Below are 20,209 nucleotides of genomic sequence, written 5' to 3'. Positions count from 1 at the left end.
GATGGAATATAATTTTACTTTTTAAAAGAAAAAATCAATCTGTAGTTTTTTAATTATATAAAAAGCTGTAATTAAAAAAATGGAAACCGTTATGATGGACTACAAATGTCGGTCTCAATAGAGGTTGTTAACGGTTTAATATAGGAAAAAGAAGGTGGCATCCATGGTTTAGATGTACACGTTCTGAAATAATTAAAATTGGCCGATGGAAAGATTATGTTACTATAATCTCTTTTTTTGTGACGTACTGGATTAGTTATTAACCTAATCTTCTCCTAGATATTTGAATCTTACATAACACGACTCACATATAAAATTAAAAAAAATAATAATAATTTTTTTTAAAACAGGTGAAGTAACAGGTACAGACAATTCCTTGTGACCTTGGTCTTTCTTGGAAGTTCCATGGAAAAAATCATCAAATTATCATTTTGACTCTTAAGATTGTGTGTTGTGAAGAGTAGAGGGTGGAGCCAAGTGCCAACCAATCCGAGTCATCACCACTTTGCATGTTTTTGTGTCAGTCATCACCATTTTGGCCTTGACGGGCAGGGGCACAGGCTAGTTGTGTTGATCAGTTTTTTATGTAAGTAATAAAAAACATAAATAATAATAAACCTATGAACTTGTTACAGCAGGGGGAGTAATAACCGCATGAGAGAATGATGTAATTGATATGTTTGTCATCTTGATCAAGCTTCCCTTTAGGATGTATAGTGAATGATGGTGTCAGGGTTCTTGAGAGGAACCCTTTTTGCAATAGAGGAGGCACACAAAATTATATTTGTGTTTTTTTTATTATTAGGTTATAATGTTAATTTATTCTTTTTATATATACACTCAAGGAAAAACACTTTATTAATAAAGGTAATACGGTTTATCAACAATTGATCGAGCTCCCCTTTAAGATGTATAGTGAATGATGGTGTCAGGGTTCTTGAGAGGAACTCTTTTTGCAATAGAGGAGGCACACAAAATTATATTTGTGTTTTTTTTTATTATTAGGTTATAATGTTAATTTATTCTTTTTATATATACACTCAAGGGAAAACACTTTATTAATAAAGGTAATACGGTTCATCAACAATTATCAAGCTAATATTTAATAAGATATGTTAATAATTTTGATCTATTATAATATAAATGATTATAATGGCCATATATAAATATATATTATTATATATTTATTCTTACAAGTTAACGGCAGAAGGAGACGTGGTAGATTTGTTGGACGTGGCTTTGACATGGGGCTGTGGTGGCGGTGCGGGCAGTGTCCACTAAGCACGGTCTTTTAAAATTAACAATTTAGACGTTGACTTTTTTATTTTATATACATATCATTTAACATTATTTAAGTTTTTAGTTAAGAATTTGTTTAAATCACCTAGAAACCTTCACTTTACACATACTTTTGCGCCTGAACAACAGGTTTTGAAACGGTAACAAATTTTGTTGTGACGCAAGAGAATCGATCTACAGCGGTAGACATCTAACGTGCCAACATTAAAATCTGTTGTGATAAGATTGAATTTGATGCGCCAATAGACACTTGTTAAACATCGTTTGATTGAAAATTTTAAAAGTTAAATACTATTATGATAAACTCGTTGGTTAAGATTGCAATTTTGATGATTTTCCCTTACCTATATGGAAGCATAATCATAAACACTTAGAATAATACTTTTAATGATTGTTAAGAGGCCGGAAGGTACCTGTCTACACCTCTATATATACATATATAATTATATATACTCATATACATATATACACACATCTATACATATCTTTATAATTATATTGTAAAAAATTAAATCCACATTAGCAACAAATCTTATAAAGCTTTAGATTGGACGATATTTGTATCCTGTCTTCATCAAGTCCTAGTGCTTGCTTACACACTGCAATTCTTGATATATATACATGATATGATATAGCTTTTTCAGGCACAATATTTTATAGGATTCTGAGCAAGAATTGGCACCTCTTTGGAAAGAGAGTCTTGATCAATCAGGATGGGTTTGAATGATATAGGAGCAAAGTTGCCACCAGGGTTTAGATTCTACCCAAGTGATGAAGAGTTGGTTTGCCACTATCTTTACAAGAAGATAGCAAATGAAGATGTGTTAAAGGGTACTCTTGTGGAAATTGATCTTCATGTTTGTGAGCCATGGCAGCTTCCTGGTATTTCTTCTGTCCCTTTGATGGTTTATTTGTTCTTAATATCTTCCTCTCACAACTCTCAACAAATTCATGTGTGTCTGATTAGATATTCATGTAACAATTAGAAGTGCACGAATTCGCAATCGTTAGTAACACAGATCATGCGTAATTCGCGTGTCAGTGTTACGTGTAGTACTTTCTCCATCAAATATATTATTAGAAATAACATGACATAATCAGTTACCATCTTTTACTACTTTTATTGCCATATTCATGGTTACATCCTCGAAGACTTTAATGATCTGAATCTGTCTTATTTTATCTTGGCCAATCTTTAACTCTATGTATGATATGCTTTTGTTTCATATATACCCTCAGATCAAGATTTTATATATAGAGTTGAATAAAGTGATTGCTTTCCAGGAATATCTTTTTATTTTTTATCACCCCTAGCCTTCTCATCTTTTAAAGGAATATATACGTACATATATATCTATGTTTGTGTGCATATGTGTGTATGTTTGTCAAGATGGATATTAAGGTGAAGGAATGATTAATGTAAACCGAATAACATGGAAACGTATAGATGAATTCTTGGTTCTGGAAAAGGTAAAGTTGTAGAACTTCAGAAGCAATGGTACACGTTATTGCTGTAAGCCAGCATATATACACAGTCCGTGAATATATATACAATATGAAGGAATATGAATAATATACATACACATTCTCTCTCACACGTTAATGATACCAAGCTAATAATTAAAGACATATTCTGAAATAAACAATAAACCAAATTCTATCTTTTTTTAGTTATTGATTTGAATCCTCTTAAGCAAAACCGGAAATATTTGCTTGCAATCCTAATACATGTACAGTGTTCATATCATTTTGGGCTTTGATTGAGTTTGCTTTAAGGTATTGCATAAACTCTGATGATAGCTATATATATATATATATACATATTTGAATTTACATCTAATAAGATTATTAGGGATTTTAATTAAGATCTTATGAAATTTCTTCGTCTTTTGTTTTTGATTTGAAGAGGTGGCGAAACTCAATTCAAGCGAGTGGTATTTCTTTAGTTTTCGTGATCGCAAGTATGCAACAGGATATCGAACCAACAGGGCCACGAAAACTGGGTACTGGAAGGCTACTGGGAAAGATAGAACAGTTGTTGACCCGAAAACTGGTGTCCTTGCGGGGATGAGAAAGACTTTAGTGTTTTACAGAAACCGAGCTCCGAATGGGATTAAAACTGGTTGGATCATGCACGAATTTCGTCTTGAAAACCCTCATGTTCCTCCTAAGGTTTGTATCAATCATCCAGTATACACACACATGTAAACACACTTTTTTAGACCTCAACTCACCCTCCCTCTAATCCTACTCTTAAATCTAAATATATGTTCACCATGAGATTTAAACCCCAAGCCACTTCAGGGACACGCTTTTTAGCACACCTTGATACCAAGAGGCTATAGATTTCTGAAGCAAAAATAAAACTTATAATCAATTTGTAAACTATTTCCTTGTAAGCTTAGATATTGCACTAACAGTCCCGGCATCAAGCAATAAAGATGCATCAACATGTACAGTACTACATAATTGTTTTCAAAGACTATATTTAGTTCAAATGCGTATACGAAACTTATATATAATAATTAAGTGTAACAAACTTTTTGGTCGAATTTGAATTGACAGGAAGATTGGGTGTTATGTAGAGTATTTTACAAAGCAAAAGGAGAAAATAGCAACGAATTTAACACACAAAACAACATAACTTATGTTACTTCACCGAATACAGATTCGTATTCTCTTCATACAACCGATAGTGGACCACCGTTGTGTGGTTGCCACCATCAAGTCACCAATAACCCTTTCCAACAAAGTATACCTGTCTGCAACCACCTTCACCAAATCGATTATAACCGCCCTGATTATTCACAACTGTGCCACAACACTGGCCTGGAGGAATCAACAAACCAAACAACCGCATACTCAAGCACCAAGTGTCAAGATCATGAATCTGGGCTGTTTTCTGATTTTGGTTTGGATTTTAGCATGCCTTCCCCAATGGAATTTGTCAACGGGGATATCGAAGACAATGGCATAGTGTTCTTCTAGCAGTACTTGATTATGTTAATCAAGTATATTAGTATAGGAAAAACAGTAAAGATTGCCCATTTGATAATTTGTGATAAATACAACATTTGATATATAATTTGTGATACATATATACATATTGTGTGTGCTTTTGGAGTTGGAAGAAATGGCTTGTTGTATTTTCCTAGTTTACATTTATAATAGTGGGTTTGTAATTATTGTACTTCAAATATATGCATGATCATGAACTTTATATGCAGATTTAATACGCTAATGTATGCTAAATTAGATCAATTTTACTTTAATGCTGAAGTTGCGAGATTGGAGCATTATGGCGAAGGTTAGTTGACCTTTTTTTCTCATGTAAATTTACCGGTTTTCATTCGAACATTTTTATAAGTAATATATATTTATCAGTTTTCGTCAATGAATAACCTATATACGGTAGGTTAATCTAACGTTTTTTGAAGGATATTGGTTTTTAACACTATCAACTTTCTCCTATTGGCCGATGCCACTCTCAACTTTCGATTTGTTACCCATCACTTCCGACTTTCACCCTGCACTCCCGAACTTAACAGATCCTAACTCCGTTAGTTTTCTTGCTGAATTGGACCATTTTTTGCGCACTTGGCATGCTTACGTGGAATATATCTCTTTTTAGAATGCAAAACACATTTGACCATAATTGGATAGTTGTAAATAGCCCCAGGGCTGTGGAACATATTTTGTTATGTTGTATCCGTGATGTGGCAGTTTGTTAGTAGTTGGTGGGTATCCCCCGGTGTTTGCATTCAAGATTCAAGATCTTTTCAAAACACACCTCAATGGCGGTTATGATAAGGTTAAACATAAAGCAATTCAATCGGTGATTAGTATGACATGTTGGTGTCTTTGGAAGTCAAGAAACGAAGCCTTATTTGACAACAAACGAAATTAATAGAATCAAGGAAGACGTCAAGAGGGTTCAGGTTTCTTTTGATGAAAAATAGAAAGAAGTTAGTAGAGGTGAATTGTGTTTGACATGGTTTTTTTTTTAATTAGTTAACGATGGTATTTTAAGGTGTGTTTGTGGTTGGATGTCAAAGGTGTCTATAGGCTAGCTCATTGCTAGTATAAACTTATTATTATCTTTCAATGAAATTAGTCCTTCAAAAAAAAAACTAATTACTATTACTACTACTAATATATATAATTATGAACTTTGGTGCCGCAAAGTTCATAATTATATATATCACCATATTGGTCTGTGATTTTGTTTTTGTTTTTTTAGTTCGATTAATATAACGAACGTAAAGGAAACCTACAAAACGTATTTTTTTGTTTTAGTTCCGGTAGCACAACAAAAACTCACGGAAACCGTCAAATTCACGCACACTTGCCGTCTCAATGCCCGTGATCATTACGCTCGGGTTTTACCAAAGTGCAAGTTTACCGACCGACCCCCACCCCCCAAATTGGCCATTGGTACAACTCAATTTATATATATATATATATATATATAATATATATATATATATATATATATATGAGATGGATCTTGCGAGAAGTGATATTATAGCAAGAAGTGCGAGAAGTAAATCTCAACCATTAATTACACAAATCAATGGTATATTTTACACCATGGCAATTTAGTAAATATCAATAACTATTTACTAGATGTTTATTGCTTACAAGGGCAAATAAGTCATTAGTGTGTAGCTAACAAAAAGTAAAGGTAATTAAACATTGAATGCATTTTATTTTTTGCAGATACATAATATAAATTTTTATTTTTAGGTACAACTTGTTTTTAATAAATTTTATACTAAAATGATGACAACTTAATATTTAACAAAGTTGTTTATTTGGATATTTGCACCGGAATTTAATCTTTTTTATTTCACACATTCGTTGTTTATTTGGATGTTACACAGGAATTTAAAATGAAGGGAATATAATAATTAAAGCTGTTTATTTGGATGTTAAAAATGTACATGCATGCATACCTACGTTCGTACGTACATACCTACCGAATAACCCAGGTACATACCGGGACACATATGTACTTACATATAGTCATACCTATATAAAACCCTGTGCATATGAAACTTTACAACTACGCACATACATCCCTCCTAACTACAGGCGTACACACCTAAACACTTAAGTACATACATACTATCACACCAACGTACACCCAAATATGTACGTACATACATACCCATGTACGAACATACGTCGTTGTCTGGATACAAACAGTCAAACGATACGTATCTACACTACATTAGTTATGGGTACACAACATTTGAAAGTGTGCCGACACTACACTACATTAGTTATGACTACACAACATTTGAAAAGTGTGCCTACGCCACATTACATTAATTTTGCCTACAGTATATTAGATATGTCTACACTACATTAGTTATAACTACACAACATTTTAAAGTGCGCATACATCACATTACGTAACTATATCTGCATTACATAGATAAGCTTAACTACATTAATTGATTAAAATCAAAGGGGAAAAATCACATTTGAGATCAAATGATGATGATGATGATTAGTCATGTCTTAGAATAAAATGATCTTAGATCAAATAGATTCTAATTGTTCAAATTTTAGATGAAATAAATAATGATAATAATAATAATAATGTAACTTACCATTTGCTAGTAATTTATCATTAATTATTAAACCATTAATGGGCATGAGTTACAAAACAAAGCACTTTAAATTTCACTAATATACCCTTCTATATAAATAATTATAAAATAAAAAAGAAATCATATGATTGGTTAGAATCTCTTCTCGCACTTCTCTCTTTGTGGTATGTTTAGTGGTTATGTTTTAAAAACAAGAAATTGTTTGAGTTGCTTGAGGGCAAGCAACATGTAAGTGTGGGGATGTGACGGGTGGATTGTAGAGCCACCTTTAAGTGTCGTAATTCGAGTTAAAACGTGTGCGTTTATGTATAAATTCAAGGATTTGGATTACTACACTATGTTGTGTTAACGCATGTACAAATGAGGAGAAAAGGTTGCTCAAGTGTGTTCAAATGAAAAGGAACAAGAGAGTCAATGCGGGAAGTCAACAACCAAGAATTGATAAAGAAAAATGGAATTTTGAACTGGGTCTACCGTAGCTTACGGTAGCCACCGTAAGCTACGTTAGGAGTCTGCCATAAAAAGCCACCGTAAACAGACACTTTCCACCGTAAGAACTTCAGAGCTTACGGTAGCCACCGTAGCTTACTGTAGCCTCAGCATTTTAATGTCGGTTACAACTCGAAAACTGGGTTGTAAAGGACTTTTGGGTTCCATTCTTGGGGAAGACAAACTAGACAATTGTGTGGGGTGATTTTGGAGCCTTGGAACAATATTTTGGGTATTTCTAATTGAGGATTAACATCATAATCTTTGATTGCATTGGATTAAACATTGGATTGATGAAACCAACCATGTGTGGCTAAACCCTTTGGTGTTTCTCTTGGCTGTAAGGTTATTCACAATACACTTATGTTTATTGTTCTTGAATTTGGATTGGTTATCTAATTGTTTATGTTAGTATAACTATGATGTTTTTTGATTGTTTGTAACTTGTCCATATTGTTTAAACCTAGTTTCGTTCTATACGTTCTTGGTGTCGTTAACAATTGAGATTTAGTAGAAGGAATTAGGGTTAAAAACATATTAATTGATTAACAAGTAACAACCTCACGTTCTAGTAATCCGAGTACTTAGTTCTTGATTAATCACAAACAATTACATTTACACAAAATCAAGATATTATGATTTATCTATTGAACTTAAACAAAAGTGTTGCGTGATAACCCGAATTCCAAGAGAAATACTTGCTTGAATTGTTTACAACTTTCGTGTTAGTTAATTTAGTTCTTAAAATTAAATCAAAAACCAACTTGAAAATTACTTTCTGTCAATTACATTTATAATAGTTAATTGTTGAGCTATTCTAATAACACATATTCCACAAACTCCTCGTGTTCGACACCCACTTACCGCTATCTAGTTAGTTGTAATTGGTTTATTTTTGCGCGAGTCTTCGACCTCACGTCAATACTTCTTATGTAAAGTCAATCATTACACTTCAAGACATATATAAGCTTTATCGTAAAATCACATATGTCCTTACAATGCTCCATAATGCTATGGAGATGATGTAAAGGCTTTATCTACACATATAATGCCCAATTACACATGACCTTAATAGATCTATATATCTAGATAACTATATAGGTCAAAATTTTTCAAAACACTTTAATGAAATCTTTTAAGATTAGTAAAATTTTGAAAATGTGATTTTTGAATTATAAGATACGTTATACCTCGTTGAATGGTTAACCCGTACACAAACCTTTCCAAAAATTAAAATATAGTCAATTGGCATTTTCGGATGGTTACCTTTTTTTAGGGCAATCTAGTCTAATAATAATAGTACCCCAACCTCATGGGATGATGCACCACTTTACACAACACCTAGATACACATTTATGTGACATAATTATACTAAAAATTTCCTTATGAATCATGAATCTAATTTTGTTTTGATACGGAATTGTTCACTAGAGTTGGTACATATAGGAGCTTAAGATCGAGTCAACGAGCCAAGTCTGGGACGATTTTGGCTCGGTTAGAAAAATGATCCAAATAACTCAAGATGTTTCAAACCAACTTTTTATAGCTAGTTTTATTCGAGCTTTTGTTGAACGAGCCATGAGCCCGAGCTTCGAGTCTCGAGCTTTTTAATAGCCCTAGGTACATATATGGATAGAAATTAGAAAAACTGAAAAGCATTTGACTTAAATTGGAAGTTAATTTTGGTTCATCTAGAGTTACAAAGCCCACCATGTTTAAGGACATAAATATTTTAACGGATCGGTCGTTATTAAGGGTTCAAGTTATGCTCGTTATACATATATGTATATGGCCATATGGGGGTTCTCCTTTATTGTATTCCACGTTCAATATCAATATCCAAGTATGTAGCAAACAAACGTAATGTACCTTGTGCCCAAACGTTCAATCTAAATCTCCTTTGCCTTGAGCCCACATGTTGTCTTCGACCATTTTCCCCGGTAATAGATTTTTTGATTAATTTCCGTTTTATTGTGATAAAGCTTAAACCATGAATTCCATTTATTTTCATGTTTTAGGCGTTTAATTTTAACTTTATACTGTCAATTTTGATTTTTTGATATTTTACTATATATATAAAAGGAGTATGATTGATTGGATTTCTCATTTGTTAATATTACAATTTTCTTCTACCGTCATGTTTGCACTGCAGGTATCTATATATTTTATCATCAATACAAGAAGTTTGCACAACCGCTTTGAAACACAAATATCAAGAAGTGTTATTAACATGTAAGAGATTTCTACATTTTAAATGCCTATTTAATGTGTTTTCACCTCTCACGCTGTTGTGTAAAAAATTGTTAAGCTAACTTCTTAAAGTTTTTATAGAATTATATAATCATTTTTGCGGTAACTGAGCCAAATACCGCTAATTAATAATCAAGAAAAATAGAAAATTGCATTAGCCACGTGACATTACAGAATATAATAGGCATGTAAAGATACCACACGATCATGATTTGTTTGGCGAAAAGTTTGTTTACGTTTATCTCTTTAATAAACAAACGAACATAACAAAATTGTGTGTTCATTTAAGCAAATAAACGAATATGAACACCCATTATGTTTGTTCATTTATGTTTGTGAGTGTCCATTTATGTTCATTATTTACGTTTCGATTATGTTTGTTAGCTCGATTCGTTTACACCCCTACCGAACACCAGGATGAAGGGAAAAAAGCACAAAAGACCTCCCGCTTTTGTAGGATTCTGTTTTGGGCTAAATGAGTTTTCAGTATCGGGTCATACTTTTTATTTTGACCTGTATCATCTTTTAACTCTACTAGGCCTTTTTTTTTCAGATTTGGGCTCCAAAACTGGGTTCCAAGTTCTTCAAACATTTATTTAGATAGTCAGGTCGTGAACCAATTTGTTTTGGGCTATAAATTTATTTTTATTTTGGTCTTCACAAGTTACGAATATTTGTTTTATAAACTGATTACAAGGTCCTATACAAGTGTTGAGGTTAGAGTTAGAGGTGTACAAATTGGGTTTTTTAAATACCTGGGTTCGGGTATGACCGGGTATTGGAAAATCGGGTATTTGCCATACCCGAGTCGGGTTCGGGTCCAGGTATTGTCTAGTAGTAAAAACCATACCCTATGCATCGGGTTCGGATCGGGTATAGAACCGGGTATTCTAAAACGGGATATTTGAATACCCTATTTCCGTGTATTGAATAAACCCTATTTTCAGGTTTTTTTGAGTTTTTTTGGTTTTTTTTTTGCTTTTCCACCGGTATTTTTTTGGGTATAGATTGGATTTTTAAGAGGTTGCACTTTTTGGGGGTATTTTCGGGTAATTTTTCAGGTATTTTTCGGGTAAATTCGGATATAAATCGGGTATTTGAAAAACCCGGTTTCGGGTATTGGAGAAACCCGGTTCCGGGTATGGAACCGGTTCCGGCATTCTGGTATTACCGGGTATAAATCGGGTCCGGTTCCGGGTACTAGTTTTGGTACTGAAATGCATACCCTATCCGTACCCTACGGATAGGGTCGGGTACGGGTTCGGGTATCAAAAACCCGGGTCTTAAAAAACCGGTCCGCATCTCTAGTTAGAGGTGTACAAATCGGGCTTTTCAAATACCTGGGTTCGAGTATGAAACCGAGTTCAGGTATGACTGAGTATTGGAAAATCGGGTGTTGGCAAACATGCATATTCATATAATATAAAATTCCAATATAAAATTAATTTATGATTATGTCACACATAATCATAAGAATTAGAGAAAATTACTATTTGTGTCCATGTGGTTTTAAGGCGGAGATACAATGAGTCCTTGAAAAAGTTTTTGAACTGGTTGAGTCCCCGTGGTTTCAGAAACGAACAACTTGAGTCCCTGTGGTTTCAGTAAAATGAAAGTTTTACCCTGAAAGTTAAGTAACGGCAGCGACTCAGATGGTTCGTTTCTGAAACCACAGGGACTCAACCAGTTCAAAAAATTTTCGAGGACTCATTGTGCCTCCGCCTTAAACCACATTGACTCAAATAGTAATTTTCTCTAAGATTTATTTTGGATGCATATCAATATAATTTAAAATTTGTATAATAACTGCCTAAGGCAATTATCCAAACCCAACTACTTTTGGAGAGATATATGACGCTCCTTCCAATTGATATAGCAACTGGTTCATCTTCCTCACGAATTTCATGCTAAATTCTTGTTTCAATTTAAAGTTGTATCTAATTAAAGTATTTTGAAGAACCATCAAAATAACTTTTAATCTAAAAGTTATCACACGACTCTCTAAATAGTTAAGGTTGCTATATCAAAATCCCCAACAATATCTCGGCTTCATCTCCGGCTCCGTGAACCCAAAGTTCAACTTGAAAATCAAACCGGCATCAGTTGCTGCGCCTTTCCTGCATAACCTAATTGAACCCGGTCAGTAACCCGTTGGTGGCCCGATAACAATAATATACACAATTTAATTATAGAATGAGAGAATCTATTAAAAGATTGCGAATGGTATGAAGGCTGAAAGGATGGCAGTTACAATGAAGAGTCAGAAGAGGGTTGACTAATCAATATCACCTGTTGCATCCATACCATGTGAATTTTTTTGGGCACTCGAGAGCTCGACATTGCCTATTTTTATAGGAGGCAATCATAATAATAAGAGAAAATTCCTAAAATAAGCATTTATGAAAACAAAATTCTAGTTTTATGTATCATTTGCAAAAAAAATTCAAAAATAGGTATAATAAACTAGTCGTGAAGAGTAGTTTGTAAAAACCAATTCGAACTTGTCACGTGTCCTTAAATTAACCGTAACGAGCGCGTTCACTAATCAATTACTCATTACGACTAAATAAGTTTCATGACTCGTAATCAACGCCCACGAGTAATTCATAAGTCCTTTAGTCGCGACGAGTAGATTATAAGGTTAAACTAATTGCGACTAGTAGATTATAAGGCTAAAACTAGTCGCGACGAGTTAACTACTGATAAATTACTCGTGTAGGGAATGTAAACTAGGTAAACTAGTCGTCGCGACTAAAGGATTTATAAATAACTCGTAGGCATTGATTACGAAGCATAAACTTATTTAGTCGTAACGAGTAATTGATTAGTGAACGTGCTCGTTATGGTTAGTTTAAGAACACATGGCAACTTTTAATTGGTTCTACAAACTATTCGTCACGACTGGTTTATAATACCTATTTCTGGAATTTTTACAAATGATGCCTAAAATAAGAACTTTGTTTTCATAAATACTTATTTTGGGAATTTTCCCTAATAATAAACGTTATATTCATTCAATAACTATAATTACTTTTTATTTTCCGTCCTTAGTTTTGGGTTGGACCGGCAGGTGGCTAAGTGACAGAGATTTAGATAAAAAGTCTTTTAAATATCCAAAGGAATAGGTTTTAGTTCTACAGAAAACAAGAAATCTGTCTTTCAAAAAATCTATATAATTACACCTTTTTCTTATCGTAGTATACCTTATTTTTTCTTTTAATGACTAATAAAATAATTCCATTAAAAATATATATCAGCAACTAATTGAATATAATACAACGAGCAGAACAAATAGATCATATCTAGAATTACAATAAAAAAAAAGGCTACTTACAAACAACACGTAAAGTCATAAAAATACCTCTAGAAGCAGCTCAACGGGCATCTGACACTTAGGTAAGGTTTACAAATATAAATAATATGCAAGTCTTTTGCTACATAGTATTTTTAAAATAATAGGACTCAGTTTCAATTAAATAATAAACCTAGTTAAATATTCTAATAACTGATTGACTATCATTGGAATCCTTAGGTCGTAAATATTTGTCCTCCATCATAAACTAATACATATTACAATATTAGTGTTGGTCTTTAAGAAATGTATGCTTAGTGTTGGTCTTTAAGAAATGTATGCTCCCTAGATGGGATACACATGTACATTGGGAAAAAAATGTATTTATAGATGATAAAATGCAATCCATAGCTTCTATGATCAACGCCTTCTAGAAAGAAAGCATGTTATGTTTTTATTCCTTGAAGTTAAAAAAAAAAAAGCACGCACACACAATATGAACAATTTATTATGTAACCTACATATGCATGGATTATTATATTATTTTAGGCTATAAGGGAGGTGTAGATAAGCGGTAATAAATGTTGCTATGCGGCAATGCGAAATCGACAACGCACAATCTTGCACACACGATTATCACACAATAAACAACAAACAATAAAAGATAAGCGACATAAGAAATTTACGTTGTTTTGTCACAGTGGCAAACCTATATTTATGGACTGCAACTAGTTTATTTCAATATTCAGGTGCAAAAGATTATAATTATAAATCGAGGGATATAAATAGACTGAGATTAATTAGGGTTTTTAGCTTAGCCACCAAGATATAAATGTATTGGCCTAATTAACTTAATAATAGCCCGACTCAATTGCTCCTCCATGTGATCTAAAATAAACCAAAGCCTAAAGACTTCATCAATCCTAAATTGTTTTTAAAGTATAAGAATTTGATTTTGTTGAGATAGAAGAGTGAAATACTTTAGGAGATCTTGTTAAGGATTATAACAATTTCAAAGTCCATTTAATTAAACAAAAGAAACTTCAATATAGTTATAGAATTATTATCAACTAATTCGAAATTTGAATCATACATCAAACAAGATAAATGATTATGATTGTTTCTATTGACTCTCCACAAAACTAAGTTATCTGATGAAATGGAATGTAGTAAGAAAATCATAAAATAATTTAAAGACTTTTAATGAAAAATTAAAAACCTAAATAAATAAATAAAAAAAATAGGTGGTGGATTGGTTTATTTAAGTCCTTCAAATTCATAAGAAATGTGGTGAAAGGTATTATCTACCCTTTATAGTGGGTGATTTGAATGACTTAGAATGACATTATTTTTAAGAGGGTGTCTGGGATTGTTTATTTTTAACAATTTATAACTTATAAATTTTTTGAAAAGTATTAAGGTGTTTGGTATTGCTTATACTGTAAAAGAAAAAGTTCCACATGTTACATTTTTATAACTTATTAACTTAATAAAAAGTTATAAGAGGCAAAATAAGAAACTCAAACACCCACTAAGGAGAATGATAGGAAGACCAATCTTATTTTTTATTCGATTTATCACTTTTCAGTTTTAAGGATAGTTAGTTGTAATGACAAAAATCAATTTATCTTGAACTGAGTGGCTTAAAAATTTTCTTTCTTTTGATTTGATTTTTTGTTAAAACTAAGGTAGTGTTTGGTATGCATGAATGAGAAGCGGAATGGAATGTACCATTATGATGGAAAGAAAAAAAATGTGTTTGGTTGGTCAATGAAATGAAATCACCCATTACCATGTCCATTCCATTCCCCCCGATACACCCTAAATTTATTCCATCCACCCCCTTGTTTTTATTTCATTTAATCCCTCTTTTACACTATATCACCTCTACTACCATCCCATCACCACCAAACCGCCTCTTCGCCCCGCCACCACCAACCACCGCCTCCGTCGTCAGCCGCCACCACCACCATTCGCCTCCGCCACCACCACCCCCCTCCACCGCCACCAAAAACCACCACCTACCAGCGTCGCCCACCACCAACCATCGCTCCCGCCCGTCACCACCACCGCCCGCCACCCGTTGCTTACCACCGCCACCACCAACAACGCTCCTGGCTCCCGCCCATCGCCATCGCCGCCCACCACCGCCACCACCATTATTGCTCGCCACCCACCACCACCCAACCGCCACTCACTACCATTTTTATTTTATTCTATTCTGTGTTTTTCTTGCTTACCAAAAAATTAAAACTAATAATTCATTTCATTTCATATGGTAACCAAACATGTAAATGGAATGGTAACGATTCATTCCATTACCTCGTTCATTCCATTCCATCGCTCATTCCATTACCCCATACCAAACAGACCATAAATTAACTATTTCTAATCATCATCCATCATAATTTATTTTTCCGTTCAAAACTAATAATATTGTTTATTAGTGTGCATGAAAGTGAGGTTATTAAAACTTAAAACTCGTCACATAGTTTCTAACAAAATCCGAAGGGAGGGAAGTGTTAAGGGGTTAAGATAGAAAATAAAAATGCAATGTGGGCCCCTTTGGGCATAATAATAAAATCCGACATGGGTGACACAGATTTGACGTATGGAAGGCAGCAGGGTCCCACTTCGTGTTTTACAGCTAATCTCATTTCTCATATCGTCAGGTTTCGTATTGACCGAAATACGCGGGATTCTCGTACCCACGCCCTAATAATTTTGTTTGATGCTAAAGCAATTGATGGTAGTGAAGAGGTATGTACCCGCCTCAACACCGAGCAAGGCGGGTCAACCCACAAGATAAAGACATTATGAAGGCACAAAGCCAAAACCTATGCGCATGGCGCATACAAAACATGCTCAGGCATCATATGCCCAGGCACACATATGCTCGCGCATCACATATGCGCGCGGCGCATCGGCGCCCGGCGCATTTCACATGCTCGTGCATATCACATCTGCCCAGGCACACATATGCTCGCGCATCACATATGCGCGCAGCGCATCAGCGCGCGGCGCATATCACATGCTCGTGCATATCACATCTGCGCGTGAGAATAAAGAGAAGACCTCGTGCATCCTCAGGATGGGCGCATATCACACGTGCACATAATCAACCTCGTTCTTATCCAAATCAGGATTAGGGCAACCTTGATTGTGCACGTCAGACAACCTTCCAGAAGGCATCTTTTTAAGGAATAAGGATATGCTGATGTTGACAGCTGCTAAATGAAAGGTGGACAGCTCAGCATGACTCATGGGTTACCACGTGATTATAACCAATGAAAAAGCACCAGGTGTCTCCGAGGACACGTGGCGCAAATCGATTGGAGGAGGCCAACAAAACCCTAATCTGATCTCAGCTCAATTAGTGGAAACCCTAGCACTATAAATACAGCATCAACTCCACTTTGATGGACACATTCATACTCAATCATTGACAGTTACAGGCAGTGATATCACATTCAATCATATTGAATTACATTCACTCACAGTCAGTTACATACAAACACACAGTCTCACAATCAAAGAGTATTCAGCAATTAAGCAATACTCTTGAGATTCCTTTACACACACATTATTATCTTCTCCACCATATACTGATTCTCACGCCGGAGGGTTACCCCAAAGAGGACCCCTCTGTCCCTTTCTGAGGGGTAAGTAACGGCGCTGTTCATTTTGTAGGTGGAAGAACACAGACCCAGAAGAACCATCGGTGAAATAGTACAATCAAAACCCGAGGAAAGTAGATCTGCTACCAGCGAATAGATCCACGTTTCTTCATTGGCGCCATCCACTGTTATATCGGCAATCAGATCTCATCAGATCTACATAAAAAAAAATCAATCACCATGGTTTCTGGCGTTCGTAACATTGATCAAGCTCTGGAGGATATTGAACGTGAGGGTGTTAACGACGGACAACAGGTTCTGAGGGTTCCGCGTGATTCTACGCGTACCACCAGCAACCGTCCCTTCGTCACAGCCCCTCACGGCCAGACTGAAACTCCTCCAGACGATCTCATGTTACAAAATATGGCCGGCGCGAAACTGAAAGGACCAATGGGTCCAGAAGAAGAAACAAATGATCCGAATGAATGGCTCATAAACGAGCAGCGGCGTCTGATGGAAAAGTACAATGAAATGGTCAAACAGAAGAAGCTAGCCGACCAAACACAAAGACAAGCGTTTGATAAGCAGACTACAAAAAGGCCGCGCGCGCCGGAAGAAGGACATTCTATTCACACTGCACACACTGAGTTCAGTGATGAAGAAGTGCATAGCATGAGGAAGACGCGGGATACTCATGCAGGAGGCTCACAGCTCCGCGCGCCTGTGAACATGGCGCCTGGAGCCAGAGCCGATCTGGATCTGCACATGCCGTACAGCCCACCAGTCAGAGGGCAAGTGGACGTAACCACACCCTACAGACCAGCCATCTTGGTAAAACACTCAAAGTTCACTGCGCGCATCGCGCAGGCTCCCATCCAGCACAAGACCAAGATGCCAAGTGGTTTGGGTAAGTATGACGGCACGACAGATCCAGACGATTTCTTGCAAGGTTTTTACAACACGGGAAACCTGGAGAGCTGGACGATGCCAACATGGTGTCATATGTTTGCTCGCTGCCTAACGGGCGCGGCGCGAGTATGGTTCGAGAGCTTGCCGACTGGGCAAATTGATGGGTTCGAGGAACTATTAGAAAAGTTCCAAGCCCACTTCGTACAGCAGCGCAGGCACACGCGCGATCCTGATGACATCATGCACTGCGTACGCAGGAATGATGAAACGATTGAAGATTACATCACTCGGTTCAATCAGGAGTCTCTGGCAATCGGAGGTATAACCGAGCAACTCCTGCGCGTGGCCTTTATACAAGGCGCGCGCAGTGATCAATTACGACGAGCTCTCGTAAGCAAAGATGGCATGCCCACCACGTGGGCCAAGTTAATGGAGGCATCGCGAGTTTTCGCGAGAAATGAAAAACAGATTGCCCAAGATAGGGTAAGAGAAAGAGCGCATCAGGCTGAATCACCGCGCAGCAAAGAGAAGAGGGCCAAACAGAACTCAGTATGGTCCAGGTTGCAGCCAACAAGTTTTTCTTCCGCAGAAAAGCAAGCCCAACCAAGCTCACCCCAGCCCCAAAAAGATGCTCGTAATCGCGGGGAGGGTGACAAGAGGGAGGGCGGCAGAGATCCTAGCAGACCTCTGCCAAGAATATGGACACCCCTCACTAAAACACCTTCACAGGTGTTAAGTACTGAGAATGTTCAATTCAAGCCCCCCAAGCAACTACACTACAAGGGACCGCAAAACAGTGGCAAATATTGTGAATTTCACAGGTCCCCGGGCCACAACACCGACGCATGCCATCATTTAAAGGATGCGATCGAGAAGGATGTAAAATCAGGCAGGTTGGCTCACTTGGTGAAAAACCAAAGAATAGAAGATGAGCAACCGGAAGGAGCCTCTGCCAGCAAGAAATACAAAAGAATCTGTGTGGCTGAGGGGGGACGACAAGGGCAGACGTCAAAAAAGAGAAGCGCGCAAATCCACGGAGATTGGCGCGAGCAGCAAGTCATCTTCCCAAGAATCAGGGGAGGCCCTTCAATAAGCAGTCCTCTCGTCATCACCACACACATTGCTCATTACGAAGTGTCAAAGGTCCTGGTGGACACTGGAAGCGAATATGACATTATGTATGAGCAATGTTTCAGAAAGTTAGACCCGGCAGACCAAGCGCGGCTCGAAATTGTGAACGCACCAATCTGTGGTGTTTCAAATGAAATCATCCATCCCCTAGGCCAGATTCAGTTTGAACTAACTATGGGGGATGATGAGCACAAGCGAGCCGAAGTTGTCAACTTCTTGGTCTTGCCCACCACGTCATGCCACAATATGATCCTGGGTAGGGGAACGATTGCCCAATTTAATGCTGTACCGTCGCTAGCGCACGGCGCATTGGGGTTCCCTACACCAACAGGCGTAACATTTGTTTACCGCGATCATTTGTGCGCAGTGACAAGTACGCCGCGGGAAGGGAGAATAAAACTTCCAATGGCGGACAATGCGCCAGAGAAGTGGATTTTAAATCCAAAATTCCCAGAGCAAACGGTCACAATTGGCGCTACCATTTCAGACGAAACGAGATTGAGAATGAAAAGGTTGCTCACAAAATACACGTCGGTTTTCACGTGGCAACACTCCGATATGACGGGGGTCCTGCGAGACTTGGCGCAACATTCTCTTAACACGTTCAAGTCGGTGGAGCCAATTGCTCAGAAAAAGAGAATCATGGGGGATGAAAAGGCGAAGGCCATGAATGAGCAAGTGGAGGACCTGTTGCGCGCAAACATCATCCGCCAGATCCGATACCAGAAGTGGGTAGCCAATCTTGTGATGGTAAAGAAAAGCAACGGGTCATGGAGGATGTGTATTGACTTCAAGGACCTCAACAAAGCATGTCCGAAAGACTATTACCCCCTACCAAACATCGACGCAAAGGTGGACTCCGTGGCGCCATTCAAGCTCAAATGTTTCCTGGATGCCTACAAAGGCTATCACCAGATTCAAATGGCACCACAGGACGAAGACAAGACTGCCTTCAGAACCGACAAGGGTGTTTTTTGTTACACAAAAATGCCCTTTGGTTTAAAGAATGCGGGCGCCACCTATCAGAGACTTATGGATTCGGTTTTTAGTGAACAAATCGGAAGAAATCTAGAAGTCTACGTTGATGATTTGGTGATCAAGAGCAGGGAGGAGAGACAAATGCTCAAAGACATCGAGGAAACTCTTCAGCGCCTAACGGAAGTTAACATGAAGCTCAACCCGAGCAAATGTACTTTCGGCGCGGAAGAGGGGAAATTTCTTGGTGTAATGGTCACTAAGGATGGTTTCAAGGTGAACCCTGAAAAGGTGGAAGCCATCCTTGACATGCCTTCACCATCCACCATGAAAGAGGTTCAGAAGCTGAATGGTAGATTTGTGTCAATCAACAGGTTCCTAGCGAACCACGCCAGCAAATCTACTCCATTCGTTAACACTTCGAGGAACTGCTTGAAGAAGAGCCAATTCAAGTGGACGCCTGAGGCTGAGCAAGCTTTCAGTGAGATAAAAGAATGTCTCATAAAGCTGCCCGCGCTAACAGCTCCACTTCCTGGCGAAACCCTTACATTGTACCTGTCAGCTGGAGACCGCGCCATCGGCGCAGTATTATTGGTGGATCGCAAGGGGATCCAAACGCCAATATACTA

The 20,209-nt window shown here is 36.9% G+C and overlaps 1 protein-coding gene across 1 annotated transcript; it reads left to right on the top strand.

The window, feature by feature from the left end:
* The first annotated feature begins 1,832 nt into the window (after positions 1-1,832).
* On the top strand, positions 1,833-4,330 carry LOC143599202 (NAC domain-containing protein 21/22-like). Its single transcript, XM_077077206.1, has 3 exons — positions 1,833-2,181; positions 3,206-3,471; positions 3,865-4,330. The coding sequence occupies exons 1-3, from the start codon at positions 2,013-2,015 to the stop codon at positions 4,285-4,287; spliced, it is 858 nt and encodes a 285-aa protein (XP_076933321.1). The 5' UTR covers positions 1,833-2,012; the 3' UTR covers positions 4,288-4,330.
* Positions 4,331-20,209: the final 15,879 nt, after the last annotated feature.

Source organism: Bidens hawaiensis, unplaced genomic scaffold (genome assembly GCF_021521415.1).
Source record: "Bidens hawaiensis isolate Kalapana, Puna unplaced genomic scaffold, B.hawaiensis_p1.1 tig00051610_1, whole genome shotgun sequence".
Classification (NCBI taxonomy): Eukaryota; Viridiplantae; Streptophyta; class Magnoliopsida; order Asterales; family Asteraceae; genus Bidens; species Bidens hawaiensis.
This window is presented reverse-complemented; position numbering and strand designations above follow the sequence as displayed.